The sequence below is a fragment of the Parasteatoda tepidariorum genome, chromosome 9 (genome assembly GCF_982258835.1).
Source record: "Parasteatoda tepidariorum strain Cologne lab strain chromosome 9, Ptep-v5.0, whole genome shotgun sequence".
Lineage (NCBI taxonomy): Eukaryota > Metazoa > Arthropoda > Arachnida > Araneae > Theridiidae > Parasteatoda > Parasteatoda tepidariorum.
In genome coordinates, this window is record NC_141763.1 from 64,623,758 (window position 1) to 64,643,464 (window position 19,707).

The following is a 19,707-nucleotide window of genomic DNA, read 5'->3' on the forward strand; positions in this document are numbered from 1 at the left end:
AATGATACTATTTTTAAACTCCATATAAATAAAATGTCCTAAAATAAAATACAATTTTGCATTTGAAAACAGGCAGACTCAAAAATTTAAAAAGTTATTATTAATTGAAAATTTTCTGAAAAGATTTTGTAGAGAAAAATTTATGCACACGAGTGTTCTTTTTTGAAGTTTTCTACTTTTTTTAAAATTTTGTGTCAGATTAGTTTCTCCACACACCCCCCTCCCCAGGGTAACGCAGTGAACAAGAACTGAAAATTTAAATTTTCAGTTAGTAACCAGTGGCCGGTAGACTCTAATAACTCAGTAGCCACTCTTTCTTATAACATAATGAGTCGGTGACTCATACTGATAGGACCTTTTCATTTAATAGTCACTTTTTTTTTGCCTGGATAAAATTTTATTTAAAAAAATCCTATTTGAAATAATCTACGGCTATAAAAAAGTTAATTCAACAATGAAAATAATATAAATTTGTAACAAAATGTAGTTAAACGTAATGATTTTAAAGAAAATATTTAAAAATATTTAGGGAGGCAAAATGCATTTAACGTATACATCACAATTTTGAAATATGTGAATTTTTAAGGAACTCTCCTACCGCATGAATCTTTTCACACAAATTGATGAATTGTGAAGAATCAAAATTTTAATGGATACATTATTGGGCATCTTATTGAACGGGGAAAAAGTCAATCATCATCTATCAAATAAAAAAAGGTATCATACTATGTAGGGTATTCTATGCTATCCCATTATTAAAATCCATCCTACTATGTTTGGTATGCTATGTTGGTCCATTTTAAAAATCCCTCAGTGGTTCAACAGGAAAGGGTTCTAAGTCTTAACTGGGGATGTGGAGCAGATTTAATGGTCCCATCAAGTTGTATGTTGGTTTTTGATGAAAATTCACGATGGTAACCATTACATTTATGTTGTTTCATCAATGGAAAACCATCGAGATATTTTGTTTTTGGTGACTGGAAGTCTCTCTGCCCCTTATTCCAACCCTCGTAGTTGTTTCTCATTCATCATTGTCGTTTTCTTATAAGTAGACAAAAGAAAAAGGCTATTATATTTATAATTTTATGTAAGCACATTTTATTAATATGTTAATCGTTACAAATTGAAAAAAATTCTCGATCAGTTGATGACCTGAAATAATCACTTTAAAAAAACGATCATTTTGTTAATAAAATCGTAACAAACTGAACGATAACTTGAATTTGAAAAATAATCAACTGTACTTGAGAAAAATTTCACTTAGGGATATAGAATGTTCGAGACAATAAGAATTAATAAATAAGAATTGATTACTTATTATCCATATCTAACTATATAACCTTACATTATACAACTGTTCACTTTGCAAACAGCTCTTATCTCACGCCAGTCTTAATATTTTCAAAACTTTCGAAATAAATATTAAGATTTATATCTGGCGAAATACAATTTCTTTTTCTCTCTTATTTATTTTTGTTACTTTTGACATCAAGGCAAGTGCGAGCTTATATAATGAAACTAGCGAGAGACAAATTTTTCTACAGCAATGGGTAAATAGTTGATAAGTTTCAAAAAAGTTTAAATGTCGAAGAAAAAAAAATTGCTGATTTCATTTTTAATTCTAAATAGTTCAATCAGATCGTTAAATTAAAATTCTGTAGTTGCATTTCAGAGGTCTGTAGATCAGCCAACATGCTTTTTTCTACTACAAGTGTAACAGCTAATAATACTAACAGTTAATAACCAATAATTGAATCATAATTGTTTTTATTCCATCGAATTCCTTGCACATTTTCGCAGTTTCAAAGGTTTTGAGTAGAAAATAAAGTGTTGCATATAGCAAAAAATTAGTACGAATTCGCAAAATACTCTTAAAATTATAATAAATTTCAAACAAATTGGAATATTGGGGAAAAAACTATGTTAGTTCAATGAACAAATATGGCCCTTTTAGTATACCAAATTTCAACCCTACAGTTGCATTCTTGCGGCCGGTAAGGGAATTTTTCCCCTACAAGTTTAACAGTTAATAGTTCTAGAACTGATAATCGAGTGTTCATCATAATCCGTGTACATTTTTTTTTTACACAAAGTAGTTTATTTACACATAGTAGTTTCAATATTCAAAGTAGTTTCAATAATTTCATTAACTGCGGCGGCCTACGCGACTTTTCAATGTAGAGAGTGATACATTATACAATCTTACTAATGTTAGAATACTTTACAAAAGAAATTATATTGGGGAAAAAATTCTAATTGCGAATCTGCATAGAAAATGTACCATATCTGAAACAGGATTGTTACACAGCTTCGCGTTAGTTGAGCATTCAACGATAATTGCTAAAAATATCAAATGTCAAATTATTTTTAGTAATTAGAGTTTTTGGTTATTTCAAGTGAGTATTTGGTAATGCTTGTAATTTTTACCGCTTTTTTGTACATCCTATAGTACTGATAAAATAATAGTAGTTAAAAAATTTATACTTACGCTTACGACTGAAAAAAATTCATATCTTTTAAATTTTTTTCTTCGTTATCTGTAATTTGTTCCAATGTGATGCTGATTTTTCGGTAGACGGAAAAAAAGGTACGGAAAGAAGGGTCCCGGTAAAAAAGGTCCCTGGAAAAAAAGGTCCCGGAAAAAAAGGTACCTCCATAGGGAAAATCTGTAGGGATATTTCCCCTCTTGCTTTCTGGGCAGCATGAATGCTTCTCACTGTTTCAATGAATATTCTTTTTATCTTTAATAATTCAGAATAGATCATTGAGGTAAGGAGAAGGGTAGGGGGGGGGGAGACTTATGGGGCTGGTTGTATTACGCTTTTTTTTTTAAATTTTATTTCATTTATTTATTCCTCTTTGATTATTTTTTAAAGCGGGAAGATAGTATTTAAATTTTTCAATAATGTTTTACTTTTTTTTTGTAATTTTTTTAAGTGAAAAATGTGTTATTTTCTATTTTAAATTATATTTTGTGAAGAAGTTGCTAATGTGAGGCTTAAATTAGCCAATCGGGGAAGTTTGGAGGATTTATGTGTTGGATGTTTATTCGTGATTGGAGGTAAAAGTATTGGTCCTTTTTAATTAGTTGAAAACGCGCGACACGAAAAAAAAATAATAAATAAAAAACATGCACGGAACAGCAAAAAGCGCTTCAATCTAATCTTTTCATTTCAAATATTTTCCCCTACAGAATTTTCCCTACACAGGTACCTTTTTTACCGGTACCTTTTTTTCCGTGGACCTTTTTTTCCGTACCTTTTTTCCCAGGTACCTTTTTTTCCGGGACCTTTTTTTCCGTACCTTTTTTTCCGGTCCCTTTTTTTTCCTAGAACCGATTTTTCATATTTTGATTTTATTAAACAGACCTGAATGTGTATAATGGTTAGAAGATTATTTACTTTCTGCGTTATTTTTATTGTTATCAAAATTGATTATTAATATATATTCGTAAAATAAAACGCTAACTTCTCCAATTTTATATCTATCTTAACAAAGAATGTTTTATTATCACTATTTAATCTAGAGTAATCTATTTGTTTTTTTTTTCCTTCTTATTATCTGTTACTATCTGCCGTTTGTGAAACTGTATTATATTTATGAAAGTCGTGTTTGTTTGATGCTTATGTAGAAATAATATGAGTTTTTAGTTTTACATTGAATAGAATTTCGCGACTTTTTGACCATTCACAGACAATTAAATTAATTTACAAATGACATTTTCTAGCATCTTATGAAACTACACGGGCAAAGAAAACTCCTAAGTATCCGTTTCTGACCCAATTTTCTACTGAAAGAATTCTTACTGCGAGCCAAGCACCGTTATCGCCAAGGCTAATAAGGGCTCTTCATTTTTTTTAAATTGAAAATATTATTTTTTCCACTCCCCATCTTCTTTTTTTTCTTTCTTTTTTTTGAAGACTGACTGCAACTTGTCATATTAAGACTTAAATTTCCAATATTTTGAAACTCAATTATATTTTTAATTATTAATACTTTCGGTATACGCATTCACACCAATGACGATAAAGTCATGCCCCATTTAACTTCATTTTACGGTACAGCAAAAATGAAGCTTATTTACATTGTGAAAATTACTTTTAAACATCCTTAAAATAACAATTAGTAAAACGTCTCAATTATATCTTTACTGATTAATAATTTTGGAACATGTATTTACCCCAATGAGAAGGTTATGACATTCTTTAACTTCATTTTGCATTACAGCTGTAATAACGTTTGCTTACATTGTAAAATCTGCGTTCAAATTACCTAAAAATAAATATTGCGACATGTATTTTTATCCGTAAAATATTGACTCTTACATTACGAGTTCTGGCGATATCATGCTATGCATTAAAAAATTAAAAGCATTTCTAACATTCAGTTTCTTTGTTTGGTCACATCATCAACACTTGATTTTTTCTGCCAATAGTAATTGAAAAATTAGCTTTATTATTCCTAATATTTTTATTGCTTTTTCCTAGTGTCTTAAAAAATAATTAAAAAAGAAGTATTTGAAACTGTTTTAATATTTAATTCCTAAATATGCAGAATCAGAGGATTTCAAAAGCATTAATATCATAGCTGCCAATCACAAAATAAAACTCGTATCATGTGATTACTAAGTCTTTAATAAATATACCTTTAATAAGTGATTTTGTTTATTAAATCGAGAATGAATAGTTAAAAAGTGCAATAGCCTGTTCTATTAATTTTAAAATAAAATCTACCAAAGTTAAAATAGTGAGGATATATGTGAAATTATAGGTGAGAGGGACAAAATAATGGAAACTAATGCATTTCTTTTTCATATTTCATGAGTTATTTCTGGGGAAATACTTGGAAAAATAAAAATGTTCATAATTTTTTAGTGAATCGTATTTGGCAACTAACGAGAAAAGTCCCACTGGAATATCTTAAAAATTTAAAAAAATTCAACCAATTTTCTCAGTAGTTTTTGAACTTTTTAAAATAAGCTCAAAATGATAAGGGGTTTTCTACAAATATTATTTTGCATTATAAGACAAAATTAAATAACAAATGATAACACCTTACAATAAGCGTTCATGTATGATTGTATAAGGAAAGAAAACATGCGAAAGAAAAAAATTCTTTTTTGGGGAATGATTTCCAACAATTGTTATTTTTAATAAATCTTGTTTAATAGTAGAAAATGAAATTTGTGGAAAACCCCTTTTCATTTTGAGCTTCCTTTTAGAAAGTACGAAAACTACTTAAAAAATTGTCTGTTTTTAAAATTTTTAAGATATTAAAATATAAATTTTTTAATTAGTTGCCACATACGATTAACTAGAAAATTACGATTAACTAGAAATTACTTTAGTTATCTTGCGCAGTTTTAAACAAACTTTTCTCAAATTTTAAAGCAATAATTTTGTAATTACTTTTAAATTGCTCAGAGAATTTTGCTTAATTCCATTAAATATTTATGAAGTTATAGCAGAAAAACGTAAGGTAAAAAAAATAATTTTTTTTATTAAAATGTCAACGTTTTCATAAATATTTAAGTTAGGTTAAAATTTTGTGCAATTATCGAATTCATTCGAAGCAGTTAACCAAAATAATTTTAAAAAGTTATACATTTATTGCTACACTTTTTGGCATAGGGTGTTCAAAATCACTTTTTTCTGTTTGTAATTTTAATTCAGTTCCTTACACCTCTAAAAGCTCCAAACTTTATTGATAAGTATGGGAAATTGCATAACTTAAACACTTTTAAATTTATAAAATGATGCAAGTATATTTTGAGAAAGATCGAAAAATGTGTTAGCATAGAAGTGTTTCCATTATTTTGTCCAACCCATGTATAATCTGGTAGTCAGAAAAAGCTCGGTTGTTAAATATGAATCAATTGTACCGAATGAATGACGTTATCTATGCACATCTTTCACTTCCATGGTATTAGTTTCCTAATGGGTAATGTTCACGAGTTTTCGGAGTCTTCCCAAGAAAACAATACTACGCAGAAACATCTTATTATCTACATTAAAATCTTATTTTTTTTTGCATCCTTTGAATAATTTGAAAATGCAGTTTAGGAATACATTGCCCCATGCCCTTGTTTTACATTCAATTTCTTGGTAACGCGGTAATTTTAAGACAATAAACATGGCATATTTTCAAAGTTTAGTAAATTATTTGAATATATTGTTACGATACTCAAAAATATATCATGCAAATTAATACAGAAATTATTTACTCTTTTTTTTTTCCAGTATCAACTTTTAGTCTTGCGTATGACATCGTTTCCACTTCTTCTTTTTGTACTTGCTTTCGATCTAATAAGAATTCTATGGAAAAAGTTCAGTCTTGAAAAGATACCCAAGAAATCTATACCAACTCCAAAATGTTCAAGTGTGTTACTTTTCTACGTTGTATTAGCAAGTGGAATCAGAAGACTTCATTATGGTTACAATTATCTCTTATGCCGTAAGTATAATTTTAGTTTTTGCTTCTTAAAAATATTAATTTTACGTTGCTTTTAAATTATAAGCTTCCCTTATACATAGGATTGAGGCGATATGGGTTGGTTGGTTGATTAAAGTTTATTGGCACAAAAGCCAGACATGGCTATACTGCGCCAGTCACTAGGTTAAAAAAATACTTTATTTTTAAAGCAGAGAGTATAGTCCTATTTTTTTTAACAAACGTAATAAGGTTGTGATGTATAGGGTCACCGATTAAGGATTTAAGATCAGGGTAAGAGCTGCCAAAGAGTTTGTTCCTCAAATGCTCGAATCGTTTGCAGTTGGTTAAAGCATGCTTAATTGTTATGTCAACTTGACATAGAGAATAACAAGGTGCAGGATCAGCAGTCAGTAAATGTTTATGGGTGAAACGGGAATGTCCAATACGCAGTCTATTAATTATAACTTTGGTTTTGCGATCAACGGATATTAAATTGTGGTTTTCTATAGAGGGAAAAATTTCATGCATTTTGTTGTCTTTTTGTTTGATCCAGTGTTCTTTCCAAGCCAGCTGTATTGCAAATTTACATATTCGTTTCAGATCCAAAGGTGTTAAGAGGTTCCTGCATACATTTTGAGTGGTTTTAGCCGCGGTATCAGCGCGGTCATTCCCGTGTATGCCAACATGGGATGGTATCCAGCAAAAGTGAATACTGTAATTTTTACCACATAATTTTGTGAAGCAACTTTTAATTTTCTGTAATACGGGGCTTTTTCCAATGTGGGAAAAGCTTGAGATGAAACTATAAGAGTCTGTATAAATAATCCACTTGCGGTAAGTTTGGTTAGAAATAAAATTAAGTGATAACAAAATAGCATAACATTCCGCAGTGAAAACTGATGAGTCATGATATAACTGTTCAGATATAGTCAAATTTTCTATGACTACACCGCAACCAACATGATTATCGTGCTTAGATCCATCTGTAAAAATCGGTTTAAAATCAATATAATCATTACGATGTTCATAAAATTTTTGAATAAAAACCCTTGAGCTCGCGTCATTTTTTTGAAAAATTAATAAAAACATCTAAAATGCAAACTGAAAGATCAACCCAGGGTGGAATTGTCTCTGTATCAGTAAAAACATTGAAATTTAAAATGTTAAGGTCATTTAAAATGCGGATGATTCTAATTCCAAATGAAGGAATGTAAGAGGGCCGTGAAGAGAAGTGAGTGATGTACTGTGGGTCAGTAATACTTGAATACAGTGGGTGATTTGGACACGATTTAATTTTAAAATAATAATCCAATGAAAGTTTAAGACTACGAAAATGAAGAGATGGCTCAGAACACAACGCATACAGACTTTCAACTGGCGAGGTTCTAAATGCACCTGATAGATTCTAAGACCTTGATGATGGATGGTATCGAGGTATTTTAAAACAGATTGATGAGCTGATGAATATACAGGAATGCCATAGTCTAGTTTCGAGCGTATAACTGCACGATAAATTTTAATCATTGAGTCCATATCAGCACCCCAAGGACAATTTGTGAGGACTTTTAGAATATTTAGTGATTGAGAGCATTTTTTCCTGATGTAATTAATATGTGGCTTGAAGGTTAATTTAGAATCAAAAATCAGTCCCAGGTATTTGTTTCTTCGAAAACCGGAATGACGATGTTATTTAGAGTGATTTCAGGACGGGGATAAAGACCGCGTTTGCGGCAGAAATGCACACAATGAGTTTTCTGAGATGAGAAAGTAAAACCATTTTCATTTGCCCATTTTAAAATTTTATTTACAGCCAGTTGCAATTCTCGTTCAATGAGTGACATATTTGTTGATCGGCATGAAATGCGGAAGTCATCCACAAATAACTCGCCATAAACTGAAGCAGGAAGTTGATTTAAAATGCCGTTTATTTTCAAAATGAAAAGCATCACACTTAAAACACTTTCCTGGGGAACACCCTGTTCCTGAGGGTAAATGTCAGATAAAATTGAATTTTTTTTTACTCTAAAAGTTCTGTTAAAGTTTGTTACTGTAAAAGTTTTCAATAAAAGGAAATATATTTCCACCAATACCGCAATTGATAAGATCCCGAAGTATTCCGTAGCGCCAAGTTCTGTCGTAGGCCTTCTCCATGTCAAAGAAAACTGAAACTAAATGTTGATTTTTTAAAAAGGCATGGTGAATATCAGTTTCTAATTTAATTAAGGTATCCGAACACGTTCGGAGGATTTTTTAAAAAATATTAAGTTTCAGAGCACTTTAATTATGTTTTTATATTTATTATATGTAAAAACTAATATTAAATAAGAGAAATTAGACATTTATATTATATTTTGTTTTTAAAAGCTAAATAACAAGAAAAAAATGATGTTTTTTTCATAAAACTTGCGAAAGGATATACTTCACCAAAATTATTGTATCAAAAAAGTGTTATCAAAATAAAGAGCTGAATTTTGTCTAGTGATTTGACTACAATCATAAAAATATTTGGAAAATTAAATTTTTTATAGAGAATTGAAAACTTTTTATAAGATTTTTGTCAAATTTTTTACGTCGTATTTCACATTTTAGACCAGTAATAAAAAACTATTAAGTATTTTTAATCAATTGTAGCACAAGCACTGGAAAACATTATACATAATACACATACAAATTTTTATTGAAATATATCAACAACTTTTTTAATAATGAATTTTGAAAGTTACTATTTTTGCGTGAAATTACATTCTGAGAAAAAGGCATTTAAAGTATAAATTATATCATTTCTATTTTAAAAATGCTTCAATACTTCTAAAATTCTCCCGATTTGTATGTGATACCTTCCTTTTTCTTAATTTTACAAATTTTTTGTTTTTTTGCAACCCTATTTTTTTTCTGACAATTTTTACATTAGTTAATGAATGGCGTTGAGACTCATACACACGCTCAAAATCAAGTTCTGTAAAACCTTTTAAAGTTTTATTGCCACGGCTGACTCCAACTATGTCGAGTATGCTTTTCAGTCCCAGAAAACCTTTATTAAACTGAATAACAGCCAAATACACACCAAATTGTAATGTTTGCAATTCAACGAACACCTCCTTAGGGACAAATTTCCAAATAATGCCATTAAAGCTACTAATATAAATGATAAATTGAGAGGTTCATTTCTAGCAACATTAAAATAATAATTATTTAAGTCAAAGAAAGATAATTATCCCAAAATAAAGATAAATATAACTGTTTTTGTCCCACTTCCGGTTTCGGAATGCTATTTCCGGTTTCATTTTTTAATCATCGACTAATATTCTTTTAATCATAACTTTTGTTCTTATTGACGCACAGTTAAAATTTAAACTGTTTTGAAAACTAGAATAAACGGAGATTCGTAATATAAAATTAAAAAAAATTGTCATTTTAGGCTAAAATTCACTTTTTCAACGTGTACGGATACCTTAAGTTATCAATAGTGCTTCGCCCTCTGCACAAGCCACTTTGATATTGAGTAAGGCAGTGTCGGGTTTCAAGGAAATAGATTAAACGTCGATTGACCATTTTTTCGAACATCTTACAAAGGCAAATTGTTAATGCGATAGGCCTATAACTTGAGGTCTCTTTGGGATTTTTTCCAGGCTTGAGAATGGGAATCACAAACGCTATCGACCAGTTTTGGGGGGAAATTCTCTCTGTCCATATGCAATTATATACTAATTGCAGAAGCTGGTTTAAAGCTGTATTCGGTAGATTCTGTAGCATAGAGTAGTGAATTCCATCGGGACCAGGCGTTGTTGAATGGGTGTTTTTTAAAACATATTGCATTTCATTAAATGTGAAAGGTTTATCATAATCACTGTTTGAGTTCTTGGGCATTAATTTAATTTTTTCACTATTTCTTTTTGTTGTGGCGAATGGTTCTTGATAACTAGATGCGCTAGAGACCATAGCAAAAGCATCGCGAGAGCATTTGCAATATCTGGAATGTGCGAGATATTACTTTTGAGGATTGGGATATTATGCTGAGTGTATTTACGGGATACTGCTTTTTTTATTCCAGATAATGTTGGAGGGCGTATTATATGTTACGGAATTAACGTATTTTTTCCAGGATATATTTTGGGCGTTACGTCGGACTCTACGAGCTACGGAGCGAGCTTTTTTAAATACAATGAGGTTATCAATAGTAGGGTGTCTGCGGAAAACTTGCCACTGTCGTTTTTGTACCTTTTGTGCTTGTTGACAATCATCATTCCACCACGGTTTTGGATGCTTCGGCAATTTATGTGATGACATTTTTATTCTTTGTTTAGCTGCTTCAAGTAATGTGTCTGTGAAATATTCAACTGCATTATTAATACTAGCTTGATTTATCAAATCTTCATCGACTTGTATGTATGATGTAAATTTAGTCCAATTTGTGATGTTAATCTTAAGTCGAGCAGTTCTGGGAATTTGGTAATTATTGAAGGCGGTATGAGTAAGTATTAACGGATAATGGTCACTATTGAAAAGATTGTCATACACATGAAATGACCAGTATGGAAGTTGAGATGGACTACAAATAGCTAGATCTATGGCGTGAAATGATCGTGAAGGTGCGTGGAAATGAGTGTTTTCCTCTGTATTCATAATGCATAAACGATGATCGTCAACAAATTTCTCAATTATGAGTCCTCTACTATTGGAATCAGAGCTTCCCCAAATAGGGCTATGGCCGTTAAAATCTCCCAATATTATAAAGGGTTTCGGAAGTTGAGAGATCAAGTGATCTAAATCAGCTTGAGACACGTTATCTCGAGGAGGGAGGTAAATGCAACAAACTGTAAGCAGAAATTGAATGGAAATTTGAACATCAATTGCTTGTAAATGAGTGTTAATTGTTATTGTATGGGATGGATAAACAGTGGAAGTCATGATCATGACACCACCACAAGCTTTATTATTGTCTGTATTGTCTTTTCTAATTACATTATAGCCGCGAAGTTTGTTTGATTTGGCTTTAAAAAGGTTTCTTGAATACAAATACAACATGGTGCGAATTTATTAATAATCTCAATGACGTCGGGTTTCGTAGAGTTACAGCTTCTGCAATTCCAGGATATTATTTTGGCCATTACCTTTTAATTTTAAGTTTTGTATTTTTCGGACAGAGCTTTGGTGGCGTATCCAACCCTTCATTGATTTGCATTTGTGGGTTTGGAAGTTCATCTGCAGTATTTTCATCTGTGCTCATTGCATCAGATTGGGAACATTGATGTTCTTGATGATCTTTAGATTGTTTTAGTTTGTTTTTATGAAATCTGTTTTGCCTGCTTTTTGGTATGTATTTGTGTTTGGAAACTAATGGGGACTGGGTTAGTTTCTGTTGTGGTACACTTACTAGTTTTGGAGTCAATTTCAAGTATTTTTGTTTTTCTGAAGTGCTTTGTGAAGGTGCTACAGATTTTTCAAGATTTTGTGTTTGTTGATGAGATTGGGAAGATATTGTTTTTGATTTGCTAGCTGTTTGTCTTGGTGATAGAGTTTTAAGTTTTTCATTATGTGGCTCTGTTTCATTAATATCATATTGGATGCCGATAGATTTTGTACTTTTTGTGTTAGAAACTGCCGCAGCATATGAAATATTTTGTCGGGGCTGGGAATTCAGGAATTTAGCTTTAGATTCAGTATAGGATAAATTTTGCAATACCTTTATGTTTAGAATTTGTTTTTCTTGTTTCCATTTCAGACACTGACGAGAATTAGCAGAGTGTGGTTCGTTACAGTTTAAGCATTTCTCAGGGAGTGTACAGGTTTTAAATGTATGATTAGGTTGATTGCAACGCGAACATGTTTCTTTACCTCTGCAGTTGTTGGTTGAGTGACCGAATTTCTGGCACTTGAAGCAGCGCAATGGATTTGGTATATATGGTCGCACTTTGCAATTGATATAGCCCACTTTAATGTCGGTAGGTAGAGTGGCTGAGTTAAATGTCAAGATTAAGTTTTGAGTAGTTATAATGTCATTGCCTTTTTTAATAGTTATATGCGAGCATCGATTACATCTTGATTAGAGTGTCCTTGAACGATATCAGTAACAGAGAGGTCTTAAAGAGATTTAACAGTGATAACACCCTTGGATATGTTTAGAGATTTATGAGGAGTTACAATGATAGGAATATTGTCTATTTTATTTGATTTCAGAAGAGACATAGTTTGCTTATTAGAAACTGTTTCGACTAGTAAATCGCCAGATGGCATTTGACGCACATTTTTCGGATTTCCTATTTGTGATTCCAGAAATTTTTGTACTATAAATGGGGACATGGTGGAGAGTTTCTTTTCTGGTGAGCTAAGTATTAAGAATCTAGATTTTGCAGCATCAAAGTTTGGACATTTGGAAAGATCAAATCTAGGTGGATATTTGTTGAGACTGGGTGAAACACCTGTTGAAACCATGGCAATAGATAATTTTCGTCTGAACACTCTCACGCCCACCACCGAGCCCAACACCGGCTCTGAACACCTCAGCCTCGGTGCTCTGCCCAGAGTAGTGTCAGATATAGTAGTGTCACCTTCAAAAATAAACATCATCTTGACCTAGTGTTTTAATTTTTAAATTAAGAAATTCAGTTAGGATTTTTATTTATATTAAACACATTTTTCCATTTGTCTTGATGATACTCCACATCGAAATCTCTTTGACTAGCTTAAAGACATAGGGTAAATTTAATATCGATCACAAATTTAATATAGTGTCTACTTTGTTACCTATGTTAGGAGCGGTATAGGCTTTTCGGCTCTTGCGCCAAAAACTTATAATTACTAACTACAATACACGAAGAGATCGGGTAGTTGTAAAGAGCTCAATATTGTGTGATACATCAATGTAATTAATCTAATTTTTCTTTTATTTTGCTTTTAAAAACTCAATTTTGATGTTATTTAAGAATTGCATTACATCATTAAATCATTCCTTTTTTTTTCAGTTGGACTCAATCTTGGATATGGATTTTGCCTCCTATTTGAAAAAGAACGGATTTTTAAAGCGTCTATTTCTATGAAAACTATTGTGTGTTTCTTCAAACCTGAAACTGTTGAGGTTTGCCATTTAATATTTTTAATACTAACTTAAGATTTTAAAGTAATTTATATATCGATTCTAGAGTTAAAGACAAATAAAAACGCAACGAACTTCGTTGTGTGTGGCATTAAAGCCCACCTTCAACTCAATTCCATAAATTTGTACAAGATCTGTTTAAGTGTAACTAGTTCTATTTAAAATATTGCTATGCGCATTGCGATTGAGAGATTTTATCTCTGATATCCTGGTTCACACCTTTCCAGTCGAGGTGGGTGGCTAAAATTATTTGATTTCAAGCGTAGGGAGAAAAGTACTAAGTATTCCTGTTAAAAGCGATGATTTCACAACATTTATTACTCACGTAGTTATTAATAGTTGCCGTTATTATTGATTATAATCGGATTAATTGGGACATGCAAAAGACAAAGATGTTTGTTTCTTTGCTCAGCTTACACTGGACCTGTATTCTCTGCATTAATAATTGAGGTATAGGATCATTTTATTTTATTTTATAACCTTGTTGAACAGCCTACCCAGTTTTGAGTTTACGATTGCCAATGTTCTACACCGTAGTTTGAATTGACCCACATTTGCGTTACATGCAGAGGAAAACCACGATTAACTCCTACAGTTAATTTGATGGCAAGGGGACTCTAACCCATCATATGCCTATCACTGAGGATATTTTACGACAGCATTGTGGTCATTGCGAGCTGGGTGCGAAATTCGTATCTACCAGCCACCACTGGAATTCAAACCAGGTTCACCTCATTGAGAGCGAGCGCCGTATTCCCTGATGCATCACGGGTCAGAATAGGATCATTCAAAAGTCCCTACACTGTTTCAAAGTTATTTGTTGCTGCTCGGCATACATTTGCCTGAAATTCCGGATGTCCGAACTGCTGTTACCCGATGTTTCCTATACCGATGTATTTCTTAACACGTTGATTGCCATGGGGTCACCGGTGACCGGCACTGAGCTTGTTCGTAGAGCCACGAGTGTCACCGGTGACCGGCGTAGCCAAGATTATCAGAAACACATAAATCAAGTAAATTTTCAATGCTTTTAATTTTTTTATATTATTATCGTTACTAAAATGGTTTGAAGAAATTAATGCAATACATACTGAGAAAATCATTTTAGCTAGATGGACAAGCCATGTAAAATTAGCGTGGCATTCAACGTGTTAAAGTATCCTACATGCGAACTGTTGCAATGATAACCATTGATTATTAATAATTGCCTAATAAGCCTGTTTTGGTAAAATTGTTGTTTAATGAAAAATTGATTTAATGAATTAAGAAAATGTTATTTTTCTTTGATCGGTAACTCAGTAAAAATAATTTAAAAAAAAAGATTGCGCTCTTATAAGCTAAAAATCGTTAATCTCAAGACCTACCGCCTAAAACAAGACAAATCAGACATTTCTTTCACCAATCTTTGAATGATTCCAGTAGAAAAAAAGCAGGTAATCTAAAATAAAATATTTATTTTAAGCTAATTAATTACAATTCTTTCTGTCACAATACCTCCTCTTGATGCTCTGAAATCTTGAATGCTGGAATCTTGAATGCTAACATGAATGCTGGTTTTTTGCTTAGTAGCGGTTTCATACCTCTTAGAAATATGGTTGGTCCTTGATTGTCGCTTTCGACCATCGTGGTTCTCTTTGTGTACCATGGCATTTTCTTGTTTTGTTTTTCATCTTTTAATTTCTTTTTTATTGACAGTGTTGCGTTTCTTTCTTTTTTTAAATTAATTTTACCCCCTGTTGTTGTGTTTTGATAATAAGCTCTTGTTTTGAGCCCTGGAAACCCCCTTTCAGGGGGTTTACATTCTTTGAGTAAATACTGGGAATCACGACCCCAGGTTGCCTTGTAATCTGTTTTCTTTTCGGTTGCTCTACTATTCCACTTTTCTTTTTCTCTTGTGGAGATTGGTATATTTGGTAGAATCCCACCAGGACTCTGGGAAGAAATCTGACTCCAACTCTGGTATATGTTCATGAGAAAGAACTACAGGTTTATGTCTTGTCACCCCATAAACAACACTCCCAGTTCAAATAAACAACTATCTTTATTAACAGTGAAGAACTTGGTAAATTTAACTAAACATTTTAACATAAATAAAATATAACGATTTTTTAACATTCAATCAGCATAGAAAAAGCTGCAAATGAGTAACCGGTAAGAACATGCCTAACTGCCAAGTAGTTACTCACGAACCGACGGAGAGAGAGAGTGAGCTGTGGAGAGGCGACCAAGTTATATCAGAATGCATCCTGTGCGCGTTTCGCCGATTTCGTACTTCACGCATATACTCCGAGGAAATCTCCACCCAGAGGTCTACGTCATACAACAATTATCGGCTGCAAGCGACGTAATCCAACGTCAGAGATTCGTAGATTCGGACTTTGCAAATCAGACCGCAACGCCACACTCTCCCCTTGGTCATGGTTACCTAATTTACTGGTGAGGGTTAAAGTGCTAAATTACCTTACCTATGAAATGCAAACCACTCAGGGGGGTTACCTTCTTTAGGTAAACACACCCGCGGTACCCTAGTGATCTATCCTCCCTTCCGTTTCCTCTGCCTTTTCTCCTACTTTCTCTTCCCCCTTGTCTTGGTTGCTGAATTTACTGGTAGGGGCTTTTTGACTGTGTTCGAATACCACCCTGTTGTATCGGACCCCGATGGGAAGAGACCGCCCATGTGTTCCCCGAGGGGGGAAACCCGTCTCCCTGGAAAAGAGGATCCTGGTAGTAGAGGGGCATCCTGGACCCCAGCACACTGCTTTAGGCTCGTTGCTTCAGGTAAACGAGAACATTTACTGGGCACCTTGTTAAGGACGGAGGCTGCTTCAGGGTGGTCAGCATCGATGTTAAACTATCAGGATCGGTGTCAGGACCAATCTACTATTTGCATAATCTTAGTTAGACTCCGTGGTGGGTGATGCCACTGGTATAGCTCGTTCACCAGGAGTTGGCACTTGGCTCCGCCTTCATCACGTAGTATGCGACGATACTATTTCGCTATTTTCGGGAGAAGATTGTGAGCAATCCTGAACAAGGTTGCTATTTGGTGATCGTATGGCAAAAATATTTATTTCGCAAACTTCATCTGCAATTTTTTAACATTAAATATTTCGTAAATTTGATGATATTTCGCTCCATTTTTTATGGTATTTCTCTCTTTTGAGTGAATAGTTTGTCCTTTTTGAGACATTTTGCTGGGAAAACAGCAGTTTTTAAATTTAAAATGTGTTTAACTATCTAGAGAAACGAAAGGTACAATAGCACATGATAAAGCGAAGTAAGTGACTGGAAAAAAATTCACTTTTGTGTTTGGCGCGCATTAAGGGTTGTCTCAATTTCAAAAGCGGAGATATTTCTCTTTTTACTCCCGCGCTGTAATGAACTCTGCGTCTGAGGAGGGGGAGCCAAGTGCCAACTTCTGGTGAACGAACTATAGCGAGAGTGGTTTTATTTTCCTATGGAAGAAAATAGCACGGTGTTGAGTTCCTGTCAGGTAACCATAGCAACCGCCCTCCTCTGCGCGCCTGCGCATTGCCCGATCCTCAGGCAGTTGAACGGGGGATACGGAGGTGAGCAGACAAAAATAAACACTCTGCTTATGTTACGATGATTTAGTTTTTGTGTCCCTTAGGAAAATTTGCCATAAAAAATGCCATAGGATATTGCCATAAAAATGCCATAAAAAATGCCAATACACTTTTGCCATACGTATATGGCAAAAGTGTATGGCAAAATTTTACCATAGGCAAAACCCCATAGGAATATCCTATGACATTTTTTTATATGGCAAATTTTTGCCATAAAACTAAGATGTGCCACAGCTTATGGCGAAATATTTTTCCATAGGCTATGGTACACCTTTGCCATACAGCTATGGCAACATTTCTCGTTGATATTTTATCATACATCAAAAAAATAGTTACTTACAAAAATCTTTCGCAATGGATATTAAAAATGCAAAACTTAATAATTGTAGAATAAATATATATCCAGAAAGCTTTTTTTTTTAAAAATTTCTTTGATAAACTTCTGTTTCACTTGCAGAATCCTTTCTGAATGCTGTTCTTATTCAAATAAATTTTAAATGGTTAGTACTAACCGTTAGAAAATGGGTCCGGCAGTCGGTGCGAGTGGGGAAAGTATTGGTTATGTTGATTAGGAACAAAATATATTGAGTACAGGCAACCAATATTTGTTAAAACTGTAAAAAACAAGAAAATAGAAAGTGAGTCAGGAGGTCGGAGCGAGTATAAAAAACGTTAATTTGATTGATTGGTTTCATAATTAGCTAGATAAGCGTCAGATATTAGAGGAACCTAAAAGAAAGCAAATTTAAATAATGGTCGGAGCGAGTATGAAATTTTTTTAAATTTTGATATGTGATACTAAGTTAAAAATTAAACAAACTACTAAAACAATAAAATACTATGAAAACTCAAAAGAAAAAGAGTGGGGCCGGTGGTCGAAGCGAAATTAGTTTAAAATAGACCAAACGGGACAAAAGCCGAATATGTAGCGGTGCTACCAGTGGTGGCATGTGAACAAAATTTTAGCTATAAAAAAGATGGTATTAGACTATGAAAAGCTAAGAATAGAAAACAGGCTAAATTAGTTGATCCCCCTACTAGTGAGGGATATAAAACTCAGAAAATTTATGTTGAGTTGTGTTAAGCACAGTTAGAAAAGAGAACGCAGAATAGAAACATTGGTAAATACAAAACATGTTTAAGACATTATTAAAATTGGTAAAATTAGTAATTGCTATTGACAAATTGACACTTGGTCAGGGATAGTAATTGGGTATAGGGCATCGCTATGACGAAAAAGTTGTAAACTTAAGGAACGATTAAATTGTTAAAAGCATTTTTGGTAACAGCAGCAGATGATATGGCCAGGGACTGTCCCGTTGATAATATTGAAGCAAAATAGTTTTCAACCAGTAATCCAGCAAATCTAGTTAAGTGATGACCCTAAGCTATGTATGAATATGTAACAGAACATTGTACAAATATATGTGGATAGTTAAGAAATATTAATTGTAAGATAGTAAAACACAGAGACATAATAAAAACAATTTAATGGCAAGCAAAAATTAAACACAAAATAAAAATATAAAGCCCTAACGTATGTAAGATAATGTAAAAAAGCATTGCAAGAACCTAAGTGGAATTAAAATCAAAAACTAATAAGAATGTAAACACTTTGATATTGATATATGACAGCAATAAAATGAAATTATCACCGAACAAGTTAAAAGAATTAAAAAATTTTAGTTATTAAAGAAATGATGATCTGGCTTGATAATAAGCACTTAACCGCGTTTTTCATCATGAAGTTAGTTTGCAAATTGCTATGGGGAATAGAGCACCATTAATAATGGAAAAGTGATGTGACTTTAAAAATTTATATAAAATCAGAGGGAGGGGATAAAATAAAAAGAAAGATGTCGTTTAATCAGAAACAGTTGGGGGAAAGAAATATAAAAAATTTAGATAAAAGTATAAACATTAATTAAAGTGTACAAAGTCAACAAATGGCAAAATTTAACATAGCGAAAACCTATACCCAATCGCGACATATTTTAAAAAGATACAGATAATAAAAGTACCAGACTGCCGGAAATTAAAAACTTAATAAATTCAGAAAAATAATCGCATAGGCGTTTGCAATAAAATGCTTTTGACCAAGAATGAGATTAAAAAAATATTAAAATAAGTCGCCAAAGTTAGCGAAAGATTCCACTTGTAGTGGATGACACGTTAACATGGCGGTCTGATACTCTAAGCCTAAAAGAATGGAGCATCGGATTTCAAACACTCAAAAATAGAAAAATTGGCCACCCACAAACCGGAAAAGACTCACCAGGAATGCGTTGCGGGATTACACCTTGAATTTAATTAACTTCGGGGTGAAATAATGGATATTTATTTCTTTTAGAAGATGTTTTTGAGGACTCCATAGAAGTTATTGTTTCGTTGGTGGAGGTCTAGATCAGCTTTTCTCTATGGTATACTGCCATACAAATCTTTAAGGTTATCATAGGCCTATGGTATACTGCCATACGAATTTCTGTGGTTGCCATAGGCCAATGGTGACGCGCCATACAAATCCTTATGGTTACCATTGGTCTATGGTATTTTGCCATACAAATCTTTATGATAGCCATAGGCTTTTGGGGTTTC

At 32.8% G+C, this 19,707-nt stretch overlaps 1 protein-coding gene across 1 annotated transcript in view; it reads left to right on the top strand.

Annotated features, from left to right (window-relative positions):
* Positions 1-19,707, top strand: part of LOC107443713 (cytochrome P450 4V2) — a 38,237-nt gene that overhangs the window by 605 nt on the left and 17,925 nt on the right. Inside the window, exons 2-3 of the mRNA XM_087152025.1 lie at positions 6,240-6,453; positions 13,395-13,507. Coding sequence (XP_087008151.1) covers positions 6,240-6,453; positions 13,395-13,507 — 327 coding nt within the window. The remainder of the gene's footprint in view (positions 1-6,239; positions 6,454-13,394; positions 13,508-19,707) is intronic.